The sequence below is a fragment of the Camellia sinensis genome, chromosome 4, assembly GCF_055761805.1.
Source record: "Camellia sinensis isolate YWXY chromosome 4, ASM5576180v1, whole genome shotgun sequence".
Lineage (NCBI taxonomy): Eukaryota > Viridiplantae > Streptophyta > Magnoliopsida > Ericales > Theaceae > Camellia > Camellia sinensis.
The window spans coordinates 19,835,001-19,854,276 of NC_138964.1; the positions used below are offsets into that span (position 1 = coordinate 19,835,001).

General features: G+C 40.0%; 1 protein-coding gene across 1 annotated transcript in view; it reads right to left on the reverse strand.

The window, feature by feature from the left end:
- BIO1 (adenosylmethionine-8-amino-7-oxononanoate transaminase) overlaps positions 1-19,276 on the reverse strand; it is a 106,086-nt gene that overhangs the window by 56,969 nt on the left and 29,841 nt on the right. The window contains exon 5 of the mRNA XM_028208807.2: positions 8,148-8,268. Within this exon, the coding sequence (XP_028064608.2) occupies positions 8,148-8,268 (121 nt within the window). The remainder of the gene's footprint in view (positions 1-8,147; positions 8,269-19,276) is intronic.

Genomic DNA, 19,276 nt, shown 5'->3' on the forward strand with positions numbered 1-19,276 from the left:
GGAACATCACAGTGGCCTTCCGCTTCAGTTCCTTATTTTCCGCCTTCAGCACACTTATCTCTGCTCGCGCATCCTTATACATGCGTTGTAGCAGAGCCAGTTGGGAGTTTAACTGCTGCACCTCATTTGCCCTATTCTGCAGCCGGTTCGACAAGTTTGTAACCGCAGTCATGGTTTCCACACATGACTTCAGAGTATACTGATTAGCCTCAATATCAGTTTGCACCGCCATTTTTTGCTCCACCGACCGCATCGGAAAGTTCAACGGAGCAAAACCAGAGGTGTTTGGTTGAGGTTCACTGGCCACCGCACCAGTTATTTCTCTTGTGGGCTCGTTCAGTTCTGGAAAGAGCGTGAGCAGACCACGGGAAGAGGAGGCCATGTTCTGGGTAGCTGGACGGGAAGAAGAGGCCATGTTATGGTTGCTGAGTGTTTCAGAGATGGGTTGGTTACAGAGTGTTTACAGAGTGTTACCAGTGTATCTCTCTCAGCCCACGAAGAGTTTTTCTAGCAGGTTTTTTGTCTCTGCTTCCAAGCCTCAGCCTCAGTTTATAAAGACCCTGACGAAGAGGCAGACACGCGCATCATGCGCCTCTCGGTGCTCGCCGACAACTTGGGCGCGCCTTTTGATGGCACGTCTTTTGATGGCACGCCTTTTGATGGCACGCCTTTTTATGAATTGGGCACACCTTTTGAGGGTGCGACTTTTTAAGGGTCCGACAAGACTCTGTAAACTGTCCCGACATTGATTCCGGTTAGCTCCTTTATGGGTCCGACAAGACTCTGTAAACTGTCCCGACATTGATTCCGGTTAGTTTCTACAAGGGTCCGACAAGACTCTGTAAACTGTCCCGACATTGATTCCGGTTAGTTTATACAACGGTCCGACATGACCCCATAAACTGTCTTCTACAACGGTCCGACATGACCCCATAAACTGTCTTCTACATCGGTCTGACACCGCCATCCAGTGTCTTCTACACCGTTATGACACCCCCATACAGTGTCCTCTACAACGTTATGACACCACCATACAGTGTCCTCTACAACGTTATGACACCACCTTTCAGTGTCTTCACCAACGGTCTGACACGACCATACAGTGTCTCCTATTCTCTTTTATTTTTATGTATTTTCTTGTTTTATTACTCTCTTCAAACTCAAGTTGGTTAGTTTCTATCCTCCTTGAGTTTGCGGGGGGCTGTTAGAATTTACCATCACCTACCACCACTACCACCTCACCTACTCCACTAAACCTAACCCACTACACCACTACCACCTCACCTACTCCACTAAACCTAACCCACTACACCACTATCACCATCCACTACACCTACATCAATATAAGGAACCATTTGTAATATACAACAATAAGATATCAATCAATAATACATAAACCTAACCCACTACACCACTACCACCTCACCTACTCCACTAAACCTAACCCACTACACCACTATTACCATCCACTACACCTACATCAATATAAGGAACCATTTGTAATATACAACAATAAGATATCAATCAATAATACATAAATTCTAACATATATCAATCAATAATACAATTCTCTTTATACATTAAATTTCAACAGTGCCCATACCCATATCCGTACCCGCACCCATGCTTCATAAGACCACAGATGTAAGCTCAAAAGAATATTGAGAGAGCAGGAGGGAAAGATGAATCCTGAGGCTATGCAGCAAGGATGAAATTACTGTAGACAAACAGTGAACTCACCCCTGCATATATTACTTAAGATATCAAATGATTTTCGGAGAGTAAATATTCAGACATTCCTTGAAAGTGTCAACATGGATTATAAACCATAAACTACATGAAAAAGGAAAAGGCCGGAAGGTGACAAAGCAATTGTCACATCACCAATGTGCCCTTTCCTCTTCCAATGCCACTCATCTGGTAATAGCTCCCATCTCTCCACAAAACACAAAACGAAAAATTAACAGGCAAATTAGACTCTCAATACTTCCTTCCCTTGCTCAATGCGCACCACCACCACCACCTACCTATATTGCGCCTTCAACTTTTCACAAATTTATATTACATAGATTCTATCTGCATTGGAGGACAAATTGGTTATGACAAAGAATTAGCACTTGCATTAGCCTAACTCCAATCCTGACTGCAAGAAGCTTTTCATTTTCATTGTCTTTCATGTCCTAAACATAGGTTTCACAATTACTTTTGTTATAGAATTTGGGGTGTTGGCAATTTTTGTAGACAAAACAGGTGATATGTGTCAGTTTTGAGAAGAGAAAAGTTAGAGGTATGAGTGGTATCTCATCCCCTTTTATATTAAATCATCACCATAATTACAAGAGTGCCCTAAGGCATAAAATAAGAATACTGAATATACATCAGAATAAAATAAAGAACATTCTAACACTCCCCCCTCAAGCTGATGCAAAGATATCTCTCATGCCCAGCTTGTTAAGAATGACACGGAATGGTTTATTCTCTAATCTTTTGGTGAGAACATCAGCTAGTTGGTCCCCAGATCTCACGAATGGCGTACATATTGTGTCACCAATGAGCTTTTCCTTGATAAAATGTCTATTAATCTCCGCATGCTTGATCCTGTTATGCTGAACTGAATTGTGAGCTATATTAATGGCTGTCGTATTGTCACAGTATAGCTGCATAGAATCTGTCTGATGAATCCCCAAATCCCTCAAAAGTAGTCTAATCCATAATAGCTCACACACCCTGAGCCATAGCTATGAATTCAGCCTCTGCACTGGACCTCGCAACTACATTCTGTTTCTTGCTTCTCCAAATAACTAGATTTCCTCCAACAAAGGTACAATAGCCAGAGGTTGACCTTCTATTAGTGACTGATTCAGCCCAATTAGCATTTGTATATACCTCCACATTAAGATGACCATGTTTAGAAAAATAGAGACCCTTTCCCAGGGAAGACTTCAAGTACCTCAAAATTCGCATAACTGCCTCTAAGTGAATTCGCATAAACTGACTAACCATACTCTCTGCGATAGCAATGTCAGGACGCGAATGGGATAAGTAGATAAGCTTACCCACTAGCCGCTGATATCTCCCATTAAGCTTCATTCCAGGCTTTAGTGGTGTATCACAGGCTTTACTTCCAAGCATCTCAATTTTTTTTAGCAAATCAAGCACATTCTGTCTGTGACATATGAAGATGCCATCTTTGGACCGAGCAACTTCAATACCAAGAAAGTACTTCAAGCTGCCTAAGTCTTTGATTTCAAACTCATTAGTCAAATACTACTTTAACCGAGGAACCTCCTTAACATCATCCCCGTGAATACAATATCATCCACATAAACAATAAGAGTTGTAGTCTTACCATGTGAGGAGTGTTTCATGAACAAAGTATGATCAGCTTGACTTTGTTTGAAACCATATCGCAGCATGGCCTGAGTAAACTTCTCAAACCAAGTCCTAGGCGACTGTTGGAGTCCATAAAGTGACTTGCTTAGTTGGCACACTTTTCCTTTGGTTTTAACATCCTTAAAGCCTTAGGGAATGTCCATGTACACTTCTTCTTCCAAATCTCCATATCACATCAAATTGATGGAGAGGCTAGTTGAGATTAGAGGCAAAGGAGAGAAGGACTTTGATAGAGTTCATCTTAACAACAGGAGCAAATGTCTCCTGGTAGTCTACTCCATAGGTCTGTGTAAAGCCCTTGGCCACCAAGCTTGCCTTGTAACGTTCAATTGAACCATCGGCTTTGTGCTTTACTATGTACACCCTTTTACATCCAACAAGTCGTTGGCCCTTAGGTAACTCAGCCAATTCCCAAGTGCCATTTTTAGCCAGGGCTCTCATCTCCTCCATCATGGCATGCTTCCACTCAGGAGTAGAAAGAGCATCCTGAAAATTAGAAGGAAGACTCACAGAAGAAACTTTAGACAAAAAAGCTTTATAAGAAGACAAATTAGTGTATGAGACAAAATGAGAAATAGGATGTTGAGTACAAGACCTAACTCCCTTCCTTTTAGCAATGGGAATATCTAGACCAGAAAAAATAGAGTTACCTAGAGTTTCATCAGAAGAAGAGGATTCTGAACACTCATCAGCAGGAGAAGAAGATAGCAATGGAGAATCCAAATTGGTCTTTTTGTACCCAAGTAACTTGTTTTCTATCCTTGTCCTTGACATAAACTTTTCCGTCTTTCACTGTGGATTCAGGCTCAACATCTTTCACTGCGGATTCAGACTCAACATTCTCAATAGTTGGATCACCATTAACATTCTCAACCTACTCAATCACCAATAGTAGTGACATAGGAATTGCTTCACGCCAAGGCTCCCCTTGAAGGGATGACTGGGACACCAAGGAGGACAGGAAGTAGGACTGAGACTCAAAGAAAGACACATCCATAAAGACAAACCATTTCCAAAAAGGGGGATGATAACACTTGTAGGCCTTTTGTGTGGCGGAGTAACCTAGGAAGACACACCGAAGAGACCTAGGATCCAACTTACCACGGGTAGGAGAGTGATTATGAACAAAGCACACACATTCAAAGGTTTTGGGAGGAATGGAGAAACCAGACGAGTGGGACCCTAACAAAACCTGAAAAGGAGTGTGTTTGTGGAGGACCTAGGTAGGCAAACGATTGATAAGGAAGGCTGCAGTGAGAACAACTTCCCCCCCAATATGATCTAAGAACACTCATTTCAAAAGACAGACAACACGCAATATCAAGAAGATGGCGGTTTTTACGCTCTGCAACACCATTCTGTTGAGGGGTATTGGTACAAGAAGTTTGGTGAACAATACCATGGGTGGCAAAATAGCTGGCAATGCCAGAGTCAAAGGAGGGGCTCCGACAAGCCCTAGGGTGCTGGCAAAGGCTTCGAAGGCTACGGCTAGAGCTGTCGAAGTCCTAGGAGGATGCGACTTAGGATTGTCAAGGCCCTAGGAGGCTGTGAGCGGTCCTGGCGGAACCCTAGGGAGATGGCGTCTAGTGTGGTGTGGACTGCGGCCGGGGTGGTGGTGTGGTTGTGGTGTGAAGGTGGCTGTAGGGTTGTGGTTGCTAGGGTTTAGAATGGCTCTGATACCATGTCAATTTTAAGAAGAGAAAAGCTAGAGGTATGAGTAGTATCTCATCCCCTTTTATATTCAATCATCACCATAATTACAGGAGTGCCCTAAGGCATAAAATAAGAATTCTGAATATACATCAGAATAAAATAAGGAATATTCTAACACATTCTAACAATATGCATATAGCTTTGAGAGTCCAAATACTAATGATTGAAGATGTTCAAAGACAAAGCAAAAAGTGCTTCAATCCAACCTTAGGAAGCATACCGTACTAGTCTACAAGTGTTTTTTTGATGGAGTATAAAAAATTTAGCTTGAAGTGACCTACTTAGTCATCTTATGCACTTTGTATTTGGAATAATTCAAAATAAGGCTATTTAGGCAAGACCAATGTGCTCATCTTGAAAGCAGGCCTTTGCTCCGAAAAAAAAAAAAAAAAAGAATCGCGCACTTGGAGTCCACCCAAAATGCACTCAAGTAGGCAAGCAAAGTTTTGAATCCCTACATGACCTAGTTTGTAGAAAATATAAATGTGGCCTTCATTTTTCAATCTAACGGACAAATACATTCAAAGATATTCTAGTTTCTTTATTGCACTCAAATATCTAGGAGACCTAATTCCTCCCTACACAAAGAAGAAGACCTGATTTGATTATTCATAGCACTAATTTGCAAAACTTTTCACTAATTGTCTTACAAAACCACATACAGTTGCGCGCTTGCAAATGGAATTTGAATTTGTGAGCTTGACGAGGAAGACATCAAGGCTAATGCATCCACTATTGAGTCATAAGTCGTTTACTTAAGTCTTTGTATTAAACTCTTGATCTACTGGATTTTGATCAGCAAAGGTAATTGTAGTTTTTTACCAATCTAACAAGTTTTTCCCAAGAGTTATCCATGTATATCACTATCTAGTATCTGCATTTATTTAATACAAATTGTGTGGATGACATAAGCATTGGAATTGGAAAACTAAATTGAATTGATTAAATCCAATTTATTTAATTCACCAACCGCCCCCCCCCCCCCCCCCCCCCCCTCTTCTCTAGACACGAACATGTCCACCCCCACTATTTAAATTGGCATCAAAGCATCTCGGTTGCTCGTTTTTGGGTAATAAATAACCGTACCTAGGGAAAAAACTTTCCGAGTTTGGTTCTAATGAGTGATCTTAAAAATTAGAGGTATCTAATAATGAGGACGAGGATTCTGTTCAACTTGAATATATTGAACTATAAGGCTTCTGTTAAACTTAAGAAGATCAAAGTTAAGTTAGATTTCAAGTAAAAGATCATAAAGAAAAAAGCATGAAACCCTCAAGTGTGAATTGACAAAGAAAGAGAGTGAACTAGAACAACTTAGGACTTGTAGAGACAACCTTAACACCAAACTGAATTTGGTAGAGAGAGCAATGAGAGTGTTGAATCTTGAAGGGCAGTAGTGCCTAAGATGTCCACATTAGAGTACTATTAGGAAGTTGTCTAATGGCACAGAGAAGTTAAACTATATGATCTCTTCTCACACAATTTCTACAATTTATCTTTTTAAGCAATATTTTACTTTTTAAGGGTGGGCAGACTGGCAGGAGCATAGGGGAGGGCTACAGTGAGCCCATATTTTCCCCCTCCTTTATCTACAATTCTCCTTATGTTTTTGAGCATTTTCTTCATGTTTTTCCTCCTCTTCTCCACCTTGTCTTTTCTCATCACTTTCTTCTTTCAAGTAAGAACTGAAAGATGTGCAAAAGAACAATCCAGGGTCACACTTGATGCTTGGGTGTACTAGATCAGTCCTCCACTGAAAACATGAGCACTAGCTGGAGACAAAAGGAAAATGTTGGATGGAACCTTTTTGGAAATCTTACGCACAAAGATAAACATATGTAGCTGATTTTCTTGTTACAAGCACTGTGCTGATCCTTACAGGTTTCAGTAGCTATAAATACTCTTACAAGCTACAACACTTGCTAATATTGTTCATGTGACTATGGAGATCATGAACCTCACTATTTGATTTGAAGACATGAACTGTTTGAATTGAAAAATAAAATTCATTCTTCTTTTGTGAAGGAACAGGAACCAAAGTATGGTATACATGTATCTTATTTTATTGTCAACTAACAATTATTTGGGGTGCCTAGCAAAGGGCCATATAAAGCAAGAGATCATCCTACAACACTTTGCTAATATTGTTCCCGTGACTATGGAGATCATGAACCTCACTGTTTGATTTGAAGACATAAACTGTTTGAATTGAAAAATAAAATTCATTCTTCTTTTGTGAAGGGAACAGGAACCAAAGTATGGTATACATGTATCTTATTTTATTGTCAACTAACAATTATTTGGTACCTAGCAAAGTGCCATATAAGGCTAGAGATCATCCTTCTTATCTATCAAAAATTCTCTCTGATTCATCAAGAAGTGAGATAGAACGCCAAGAAACTTTTTTCCTACTCACGTGAGGTAATCAAATTATAATTCTAGTTAGGTCTATAACGATATTGCATGTTGCACCACTCTCCGCCTGCCAATTGCTTAATCCAATCCAAAGTAAATCAAAAGGTATTATTTGATACCATATCGAATTCCCCTCAATGTAGCAAAAGCATACTGTTGAATATTTACGACATATAATCCATGATATAAATGCTTGATCATATTTTAACCAAACAAAAACAAAGAAGTAGCAGGGATGGGGGAAGAGCTCAAAAGAATACAGCATGGGGAGGGGTAAAATGCAAGAGTTCATTGCTTACAATTTTCATTCATTGGCAACAAAGTTTTTTGTCTTTTTTGATAAGTAAAAGAAAATTGCAACCACATTTTTAATATTAAACCAAAAGGAAACTAAAAGAAACAAAAATAGAATAAAAAGAAGCCATCTCTTCACAAAATGAGAGATCACTACAAAAAGGATCCCACTCTAAGCATCATCAAGCTTTGGAAGGAAACATACACAAACAAAAAGCCAAACATGGATTTCATTAATCCAATGAGACAACATTTATAACCAAAAAGTCAATAAGCATATGCAAAAAACCAATTGCAAAAGTTCTCAGAAGGTGAGAGGAGATATAGCTAACCTTTGCCAACCCCTCCAAGCAAAAGTTCTGCACATTCTAAAGCTGGTTCATGAACATTCTCCGGAAACATCACATGACCAAATCTTGCAGCTGCATAACCCATATCTCTTGCGAGCTCAATCTGAAACCACCTAAACACATACTATAGTAAAGAAAACTTGTGTACAAGCCTGTAAAGGAAACACACATCTACTTTATTATTAAGATAAACATTCAACAAAGGGAAATAAAGGGAAAAGATGTATGCCTGAAGCATAAGGCTTATAGACCATAACAGGGAAAACCATCATCCAGCAGACAAAATTAGAGGAATCATAATTCTATCACCATGTCAACAGCATTCTCATATTCATGTAGTTTTCCTTAATAGTAAGCTTAAACTGCAGCCCCCAAGGATTCACTTCTATTTTACTTCCTTGCATCCAAGAGCTGTAAAAATTCCTAACTTTTAAGTGAGGATAATTCGAGGCTGGTTTTAGGCATTTTTACGTAAAGTATAAGTTTCTTTAAGGGGGGACCCAGGGAGGATAGTCACTTTCAAGGAAATTCTATTAAAACTTGAGGAAGACATTATTTCCCGTAGTTATCAACAATTACTTTTTCAAATTTTTTTGATTACTTTATCACTTCTAAAAGACAGTTGTCAACTTGTCTCCTTGTTCTTTTCTTTTATTGCTTTTTTGGTTATCAACTTCTAATTAGTTAATCATAGTTGAAACAGCACATTCCACAAAACTCCATACCTAGAAAATTGGGCAGTACAGACACCTATGTTCAAATCATGCTTCCAGAAATCAAAGCCATAAGATGTTAGTTCTGAATGCAGAAAAGTGTTCACTCACATTTGCGGCACATTATTTTCATTTCACTATTTTTATGAATAAAGGCCTTTAAGAATGCAGAGTGGTGCCCCAAGCAAGTCCTGAGACCCTTTCCCAGTGCTCCTCAACAATTTTTAACTGTACCACAAAAAGGGATGGTACGAGCATGCACTTTCATGCTGGAGCCCCTCAAGTTTAATCAAAAGATGCCTGCCATTTGTTATTGATAGGCCAACTATATGCAAATATGTATAACTACATATAGCTTACGTATGGAAGTTTAAAAAACAAAATGAATATCCACAATCAAAATCAAAATCAAAATAAAATAACATATAAAAACTGTGTAAGTCCAATGGTTCAAGTGATTGAAATATTGCAGAAATGGCATGAACGATAATAGCATTGCAAGAAAAGAGTGTCAAAGTTTCAATACTTTCTCTATCTGTCAAGTTGCTCATTTCATCATTATTGTCAAATTACCACCATGAAAACACACCATATGCATGTTTGTTTTGAAAGAGAAAACACACCATACATTTATTCAAAACGTTACACAATCAAAGCCTGAGAAAAATCTCTTTACATGGCTAGGGTTTCATCAAAGTGGGGGAAAATGAGGAATTGAGTAATACCACAGGAATTGTGGTGTTAGGGGATTAGGCCTTTCCAGATTATTCCCCTCCTTCATACAATGGTAAAAAATAATTATATCTTTTTATCTCTGCCCAACCAAACATAATACAATAATCCCCACTCCCTTTATCCAATCATTTATCCATGGTATAACTTATCCCTTATGTACTGATGGGGTTGTATGGCACACCAAAAATAAACTATGCCCAAATTCCTTAGAATAATGGCAAGTCTAGGTGACAATTGTGAAATTAAACTAATTCAATTGCTAGTTCAATTGTGAAATTAAACTAATTCAATTGCTAGGTTCCTAAATTAATTTTGATAAAAAGATTGATGGATAATATGACTAAATGAGAATTAAAATGAAATTGAGAAATTGAATTGAAAATTAAAATTAGGGTTTGAAATATTGATTTTGGAAAAATCCTAGACCAAAGAATTTACCACTAGCCACATAAATAAGATTAAAACATCGGCCATCAATTGCAATCCGTTTGAACTACCCAATGTTCCACAACTACAAGTTTGAAGCGTTGATCAAGAGGATTGTTGCATTCAACGTACATACACGAATCATCTCAAGTGGCACAAGTCGTTCGCTCTAAACTACGACAGCAAAACAACTCGTCTCTCGTAGCATGACTCGTCTCATACTTTGAACACAAACACAAAGAAATATTATTATAAACTTGAAGAGATGAAAAGAAATATTATTATAAACATCCATACATTTATTTAAATCATTACACAATCAAAGCGTAAGAAAAATCTCTTTACATCGCTAAGGTTTCATTAAAATCCTAGAAAATGGAAGACTGGAAAGAGGTAAAAGGAGAAGCCACCATGGCAGACATCCTTAAAGCTCCAAGCTTTATCTCCCTAGGCTCTCTTTTTCTTTGAAAAAATATCAGAACCCCTCTCTAGCTTTTCTTTCTTCCTTTTATACCTTGCAAGCCTCAAAATAGGTCTAGAAAGTCACGCGCGCAAAACGAGGTCAGGTCGCACGTGTGGGAAATGTCACCGCAAGTGCGGCGTGCGGGAAAAATCCTCCACACATGCGGATTTTTCAAAATGTTTTGACTTCAAGACGAGAGGCCGCATGTGGGGGAATGACCTTCCGCACGTGCAAGAAAAAATTTTCAGTTAAAGTTTCATGTTTTCGCTCGTTTTGTACTTCAAACGCATCCAACCTGATTCACATCAAACCTTAGTTGCACGAAGCGGGAGCAGGGAAACGTGAGCTGATAGAAGTTTCTTAGGTTGGAAGCACCTCGAGGAGCGGTAATACATATATATATATATTTTTTTAATACACATTAGAAGTTTTTTTATATATATTTTTTATAATACACATTAATTATTTTATTTATTTATTTATTTATTTTTTAAATAATATGTTATTGTTAATTTATTTTTTTATTTCTAATTGATATATATTATAAATAAAAAAATATAACAAATAAGGAATAATAAAATATGTTAAAATAAATAATAAAAAATGGATGATTTATTTTATAAATTTTATTAGATTTTTTTTATTATATATGATTTAATTAGATTTATTATATAACAAATTATATTACTTATTATATAACAAATTATATTATTTATTATATTATTTATTATACTCATTAAATGTTACAAACGGGAGGGGACAGATCGACGAAAGAGAGAGAGAAGAAGAAGAAGAAGACGAAGACGACGACAACGAAGAAGAAGAAGAAGAAGAAGACGATCGCAAGGAGATGCTGAAGAAGAGAAGACAGAGAGACAGAAGAGGAGATCGAGAGAGATGAAGACAGAGAGTGAAGAGGAGATTGTGACCAGATCGAAGGCGATGTAACAGAGATCGAAGGCTATGTAACAGATCGAAGACGTGTCCGAGAAACCCATGCCCTAAACCAGCGAATCCATGTAACAGATCGACGGCAAGACAGGTTTCTCTTTCTCTCTCTCTCTCTCCCCTTTACGATCCCATCGTTGACTGAATCACGTTTCTCTCTCCACAGAAAAGCGAATCTTACACGTTTCTTTCTAGGAAGCGCGGAATCGCGTTTCTTACTCAGAATCGCCACCTGGTTGCATGATTCCTGCAACTAAGCATCAAACACTAGTAAAATGTACCAAAATTGTATCAAGAAGAGGTTTAAGAAATCTCAATTATCGGCCTCAATGCTGTACCCATCAACATATCCCATATTCCCCCTACTCTTCAGAAAAAGTGTCAGACACTAAGACCATGCAAGGTAATTCTGACCATTAAACAGAAAGATGGTGATTTTAAGGCTAGGGGTTAGGTTTTCAGAAGTAGTAGTCATAATTAGACTGGGACTCTCCCCTTTAAATGAGTGGGAAGTAGTGGATTCACTAGATGGGTCAGCTATTTTTATGCTATTGTCTTAACCAAAAAACACAGCACTAATCACAATAATGGAAGGAGGGAATAGACTGAGTAAGCAATCTCAAACCCAAACCACTATGGGAGGATAACACTTAGATTAATGAGGCCATTTACCACCCCAGAGAATAAAAGGGTAAAAAGGGTGAAACTTTAATCAAAATAACAATTTGAGGGTTTAACCACAATGAAAAACAGAGTATAAATAACGAGGATGAATAAAAGTGTTATCAGACCATAGGATGTTGAGAGACACTTAACGGCTATTACAAAGGATTCGAAACACACAAGGAAGACCAAAGGTTAGTCCAAGAAACACCTATCAGACCATAAAGAAGTCAAGAAATACCTAGGAGGGTGTGGGCGAATCTGTCCGACCCAAGGCCTGAAGAGAGAGAGGTGTCACAGTGGCTAGGACTATCGCAAGCCCTAGAGAGGCTGAAGGGTGCATTGAAACAGTGCTAGGCAGTGCTGAAAAACGCTGGGCAGTGTCACAAGCCCTAGAAGAGGCTTGAAAGAGTGCTGAAAAAGATTGGAGAAGGCTTGGAGAACATGGGTGGCTGTCGGAGGGGTGATTGGTGGCTGTCGGAAGGGTGATTGGTGGCTGTCAGATGTATGGTAGGGAGATAGGAGCCTCAAGGCCCTCAAGGCTCTGATACCATGTCTTAGGGAATGATAATAATATCACCCCTCTTACATTAATCAATCAAACTATTACAAAGGAAGAAAGGCACTGATTAAGGAATTACAATATAATCTAAATATGGAAAAATAAATAACAGAATGATTCCAATCATATATTCTAACATTTTATTGCTACAAAGAGTTCGTGCGGGTTTTATATCGCTACCAGCATGGCTATCTGGTTGATCTTCAGCATTTCATCAGGGGGCACATGGGTAAATTCTTGCGGGAGACAGATCAGCCTCAACCTATGCAGAATTGACCTCTTCCATTTGCCAACCTTCTCACTCTCCTCTTCCAAATGAATGGCCTCAAGGAGTCCGACACTGCCATCTCGGAGTTCGGACAGCGAGAATGGCAGCATAATCTCTCCCGAATTTCACCACGGGGTGGTGCCTCGGTTGATCGGGAGACACTCACATGCATGACCCTCCACCTCCTGCCCCTCCAGTGCCTCCTAATGTAGGCCGAAAGGTACCACATTGAGGCCACTTAAGTTACATTTTGTCTTTCAATATTGTTTATTTGGTAGAGATGATGTGTTTTGTACATTTGTACAGATTTGGCAGGCAACACGCAAATTCAATCAAAAAGGGCGCGAAGGCAGATTCTCCGTGCGAGCGAAAAATCCCAGCTTGCCACCTCATCGCACGTGTGGCCCACCACCACTCGAGCGGCCCACATGGGCGCTCGAGCAAGCCCACCAAGGGATCCGTGCGAGGAAAATTAAGTCTATTCTGCTAGGAATAAAAGGAAAAAAATAGGCTGCTCAAAGGGTTCGAAATTATTTCAGAGAAAAGGAAGAGAGAGAGGCTAGGGTTTGGAGAAAAATAACTTGACGCTGGAAGAATGGCTCCTATGGTGGTTTCTTCCTCTTCCCACTCCTCCATGAGTGGCTAGGATTTTAATGAAACTCTAGCCATGTAAAGGGATTTTTCTTAGGCTTTGATTATGAAACGGTTTGAATAAATGTATAGATGTTTTAGAAGTTTATAATAATTTTCCTTTTCATCTCTTCAAGTGTTTAATTCTCAATAATTGTTTAATGCTTTGTGTTCAAAGTATGGGATGAATCATACTATGAGAGACGGATTGTGCTACTACCATAGTTTAGAGCAAACGCCTCGTGCTACTTGAGATGATTCGTGCCTGTACGTTAAATGCAACAATCCTCTTGATCAATGTTTCAAACTTGTAGCTGTGAAATATCGGGTAGTTCAAACCGGAGTGCAATTGATGGCCGATGTTAAGTTTTCTTTATGTAGATAGTGGTGAATTCTTTACCCTAAGATTTTTCCAAACATTAGTATCTAAAACCCTAATTTTAATTGTCGAATTAATTTCTCAATTTCATTTAATTCTCGTTTAATCATAATATCCCTCAATCTTTTTATCAAAATTAATTTAAGAATTTAACAATTAAATTAGTTTAATTTCCCGTTAGTCCCTGTGGATCGATACCTTACCATTATTCTAAGAAATTTGGTATAGCTTAGTGTTTATTTTTGGTGTGTTTTAACCCATCAAATTTTGGCGCTGTTGCTGGGGACTTCTGGCAAAACTAATTAATTTAAAGTTATATTCTTATTTTAATTTTTAGTTTAGGATTTTATATTTTAGTGTTGCAAGTGGAGCTATCACCGAAGTGCAAGCGAAGCGCAACCAAGCTTTAAAAACAAACCGCAACACTAAAGTGCTTTAAAGAAAAAAAACAAATACTCGCAAGCAAAGCACCAAATTGCAAAAACTAGATAGCTTAATTGGAGGCTGGAGACAATGTCTACACGTCAAGCACCCGCAAGACGAATAAAGCGTTTTCGTTAAATCGCTGTGAGTATTTTCTTCTTTGGTATTTGCTTTCATAACTTAGTGCACAGAGTCGGAACTCTGTGTGTGTGTGTGTGAGTGGTGTATGCACAGGCGCCGTTCTTGTCGCCCTGAATTGTGGAGTTTGAACCTTGAACTAGAAAGGACTCTTAGAAAACTTTGAGCCTCTTCCCGTGTTCCTAGGCTTGAATATCCATACCCGTACTTCAAACCAATTGAGATGGCGAACCCAAATGGCCTAAATGGGCCCAACCGGACCCTTAAGGATTACATCACACCCATTGCATATACATCACCATCATGGATCCAGTTACCCGACACCACTGCTGCTCATTATGAGATTAAGTCTAACACCATCCAAATGCTCCCATCATTCCATGGTGATGACCCTTATAAACATCTACATGAATTTCTGGAAATTTGCTCTACAGTGAAGATCCAAAATTTCACCAATGAAGCCCTAATGTGGCGACTGCTCCCATTTCCATTGAAGGACAAAGCCAAACATTAGCTAAACTCCATACCTGTTAATTCTGTCACAACATAGGACTAATTACAGTAGAAGTTTTTGGAAAAGTACTTTCCCGTTGGTAAGACTAACCAACTTAGGAAAATTGATGACGAGAAATTTCATGAAACATGGGAAAGGCTTAGTTAAGACTAACCAAGTGCCTGATTGGCAGCTTATTCAAACCTTTTACTATGGCTTAACTAAGCCTCACCGCCAAATGGCGGATTCTTCTTGTAGTGGGACATTCATGTCCAAAAATGACACCGAGGCATGGCAATTATTTGAGAACTTAAGTGATAATTCCCTCCACCATGCCCCCGCAGCCCAACAAGTTCGGCAATCGGTAGTTGGAGCCCCGAAAACTAGGGGCATTTATGAGGTAGGGCAAAATTTAGAGTTAGCCCAACAAGTAGAGTCATTGTCCCACAAAAATGGACCAATTGTTAGCTGAGGGACATGCCCCTACACAGCAAGATCAGCCTCAAATTCACGAGGCATGTGCTATTTGTGCGAGCCCTGCTCATGACTTGAGTGAGTGCCCTTCGGCATCACAATTTCCAGAATTAGTCCAAAAGCATGTGAAGGCGGCTCAAGGATTCTTCAACCCGAGTAATGACCCATGCTCCAACACATATAATCCGGGATGGAGAAATCACCCTAATTTTTCATAGAGACCTCATTCACAAGACACTTCTCACAATCCTCCACCACTAAGGCAAAATTTTAATAATTTTGCCAACCAATTCCTACTAACCACCACAACCTTACCGACCCCCACAACGCACTTCTTATAATCCTCCATCACCAAAGCAAAATTTTAATAATTTTGCCAACCAAGCTTCCTACCAACCATCACAACCTTACCGACCCCCACAACCTTACACGCAACCACAACCCCTGCCTATTCCGCAAGGCAACTCTGCCTTTGAGACTCGGGTGTTGGAAGTTCTCTAAAAGCATAAGGGGTTAGTACCAGTAGTTCAATCCCATACTCACTCCATTGCCAAGCTAGAGGCCCAACTGGGTCAAATGGCTAACAAAATGAATAGGAGAGAGAAGGGAAAATTACCGAGTCAGACTATGGCCAACCCTATGGGCCAATATGGGATGAAGGGGTTGGGTGGGAATGGAAAGCACTATGAATAGATGCAAGTGTTGATTACCATGAGAAGTGGGAGGGAGTTAGAGCCTCGGCCAATTGCGTTTGATGCAACTAAGGCTAAGAAGGGTGATCATGGTGGTCAACCCAAAGAGAGCAAAGATGAGGAAGAAACACACAAGAGGGATGACTTAGTCCCTAGTACTTCACATGAGTCTAAAGCACCTTATGTGCCTAAGGCACCCTTTCCCCAATGCCTTGAGACACCGTCCCCTTTCAATAAGAAGGCAGCATCCATGGAAGCGATGATGGAGGTGTTTAAACAAGTTAAAATCAACCTCCCCCTATTGGAGGCGATTCAGCAAGTACCCTCCTATGCCAAATTTTCGAAGGACCTTTTGTACGCAAAAGCGTAAATCTAAGACACAAGTGTCCCAAAAGGATGTACTCATAGAGCAAGTAAGCTCCATTTTATTAAATGATACACCCCCTAAAGCTTAAAGACCCGGGTGCCCCAACCATTGCATGCATTATAGGGGATCATTTCATTGATAGGGCCTAGTTAGATTTAGGGGCTAGTGTCAATTTGTTGCCGTACTCAGTATACGAAGAATTCAGGCTTGGCGAGTTGAAGCCCACTACCGTTACTCTCCAGTTGGCTGACCGGTCCCTCAAAGTGCCACGTGGCATGATTGAGAATGTGCTAGTAAAGGTCGCTAGGTTTTATTTTCTTATTGACTTTTTGGTTTTAAATATGAAACCGGTAGCCAGCTCTAGGAAACAAATCTCGATGATCTTAAGCCGACCTTTCTTAGCTACAGCCAATGCATGCATAAATTGTCGTACCGAGGTTAGGAATGTTTCATTTGGAAATATACAAGTGAAACTCAATGTTTTCCAAGCATCCCAAGAACCCCATGAAAGAGAGGAGTGTTTATTTGTAGATTTTATGGATGGGATTGTGGATTTACCCTCCATTGTTGTAGAGGACCCTCTAGAGGCTTGTCTAGCTCATTTTGGGTTCAAAGATTTTGATATTGATGGATCAATTACTTAATTCTTCTTCTACACAAGATTTTCCTTCGTGGAAAGCCCGGTTTGAGTCCCTTCCTCCTCTGTCTAGAGAGTCTGCCGCCATACCATCCCTAGTCACACCACCTACACTTGAGTTGAAGCCACTCCCAACCACACTTAAGTATGCATGTTCAGGGCCAAAGGATACTTTACCTGTCATCATTGCATCTGACTTAACTGTAGAGCAGGAAAGTCAATTAATGAGTGTTCTTGTGGCACATTAGAGTGCTATAGGATAGTCGGTGGCTAATTTGAGAGGGATAGATCCCTCCGTGTGCATGCATTATATACATCTGGAGGAGGACGCCAAACCTTCTCGAGAAATACAACGGAGACTTAATCCCAACATGAAGGAGGTAGTGAAAATGAGGTGTTGAAATTGTTAGATGCGCTCGGATAGCAAGTCAGTGACTCCCACACAAGTGGTGCCCACCACACAAGTGGTGCCCAAGAAGGCATCACTATTGTTGAGAATGAGCGAGAGTGTGCATTGATTATAGGAGACTGAATTCCATGACTAGGAAGGATCATTTTCCCTTACCTTTTATTAATCAGATCCTAGAGCGATTAGCAGGGCAGAGCTACTATTGTTTCCTTGACGGCTGGCTATTCTGGTTACAATCAAGTTCCTGTGTATCTAAATGACCAAGAAAAGACCACCTTCACATGTCATTTTGGCACTTTTCTTCGACATGGTGGAGAAATTTTTAGAGGTTTTCAAGGATGACTTCTCCGTGTTTGGGCCGTTTTTTGAGGAATGTCTCCAGAACTTAACTAAAGTACTTACTCGATGTGTGGTGACAAACCTTGTTTTGAGTTGGGAGAAGAGCCATTTTGTGGTTTGCGAGGGTATAGTGTTGGGACACATTGTGTCCCCTCGAGGTATATAGGTTGACACAGCTAAGGTTGACAAAGCTAAGGTTGACCTCGTTGTAGGCCTTCCTCCAACCACTTCTGTGTGTCAAGTTAGGTCTTTCCTAGGGCATGCGGTTTTTACCGTCAATTCATCAAAGACTTTAGCAAAATATCCCGTCCTTTGTGTAGTTTACTTGCTAAGGACGCACCTTTTATCTCTGTGTAATTTACTCAAGAGATTGCGTGATAGGGGCAGTAGAAAGGGCTGCTTGAAGTGTTTGTAATCATCTAGCTGTTGTCTTTGCACTTGATAAGTTCCAGTCCTATCTCCTAGGTCTAAAGTCATTGTGTTCACTGACCATGCCGCTTTACGGTACTTATTGTCCAAAAAAGAAACCAAACCTAGGTGGATTCTACTCCATTAGGAGTTTGACCTAGAAATCCGAGACAAGAAAGCATTCGAGAATGTAATTGCGGATCATCTATCTCTTATCTTTATTGAGCACACGAGTGATCCCTTAGCCTTGCACGACTCGTTTCCGGACGAGCAACTTCTTGCGATATCACACGTGACCCTCCCGTGGTTTGCTCACATAGTGAATAACTTGACGGGTTAGTCAAATTCCTCAAACTTGGTCTAAGCAAGTTTAACCCTCTCCCGTATCACACGTGACCCTCCCGTGGTTTGCTCACATAGTGAATTACTTAGCGGTTGGTCAAATTCCTCAAACTTGGGTTGTGTGCCTAAGAGTGAAACCCATACTCGCATGTGGCGGCCATTTCAGTGGGCAGAAAATGGCTGCCAAGGTTTTACAATGTGGGTTCTACTGGCCCTTTATCTTCAAAGATGCCCATCCATAGAGCTTGTGAGCATTGTCAACGATGAGATATGATGCCGATGACCCTTATTTTGATTGTTGAGATTTTTGATGTTTGGGGCATCAACTTTATAGGTCCCTTCCTTTTGGATTTGAACACATTTTGGTGGTTGTGGACTATGTCTCCAAGTGGCCACCAGAACGAATGATCACAAGATTGTGGTTAAATTCCTCCATGAGACAATTTTCTGTCGTTTTGGGTTCCCACATGCCATAATTAGTGACGGTGGCAAACATTTTTGCAACCGATTCTTTGAGGCATTGCGCAAATACATGATCACTTACAAAGTTGGCACTCTTACCATCCCCAAGCTAGAGGTCAAAAAGATTGGTCCACTAGGTT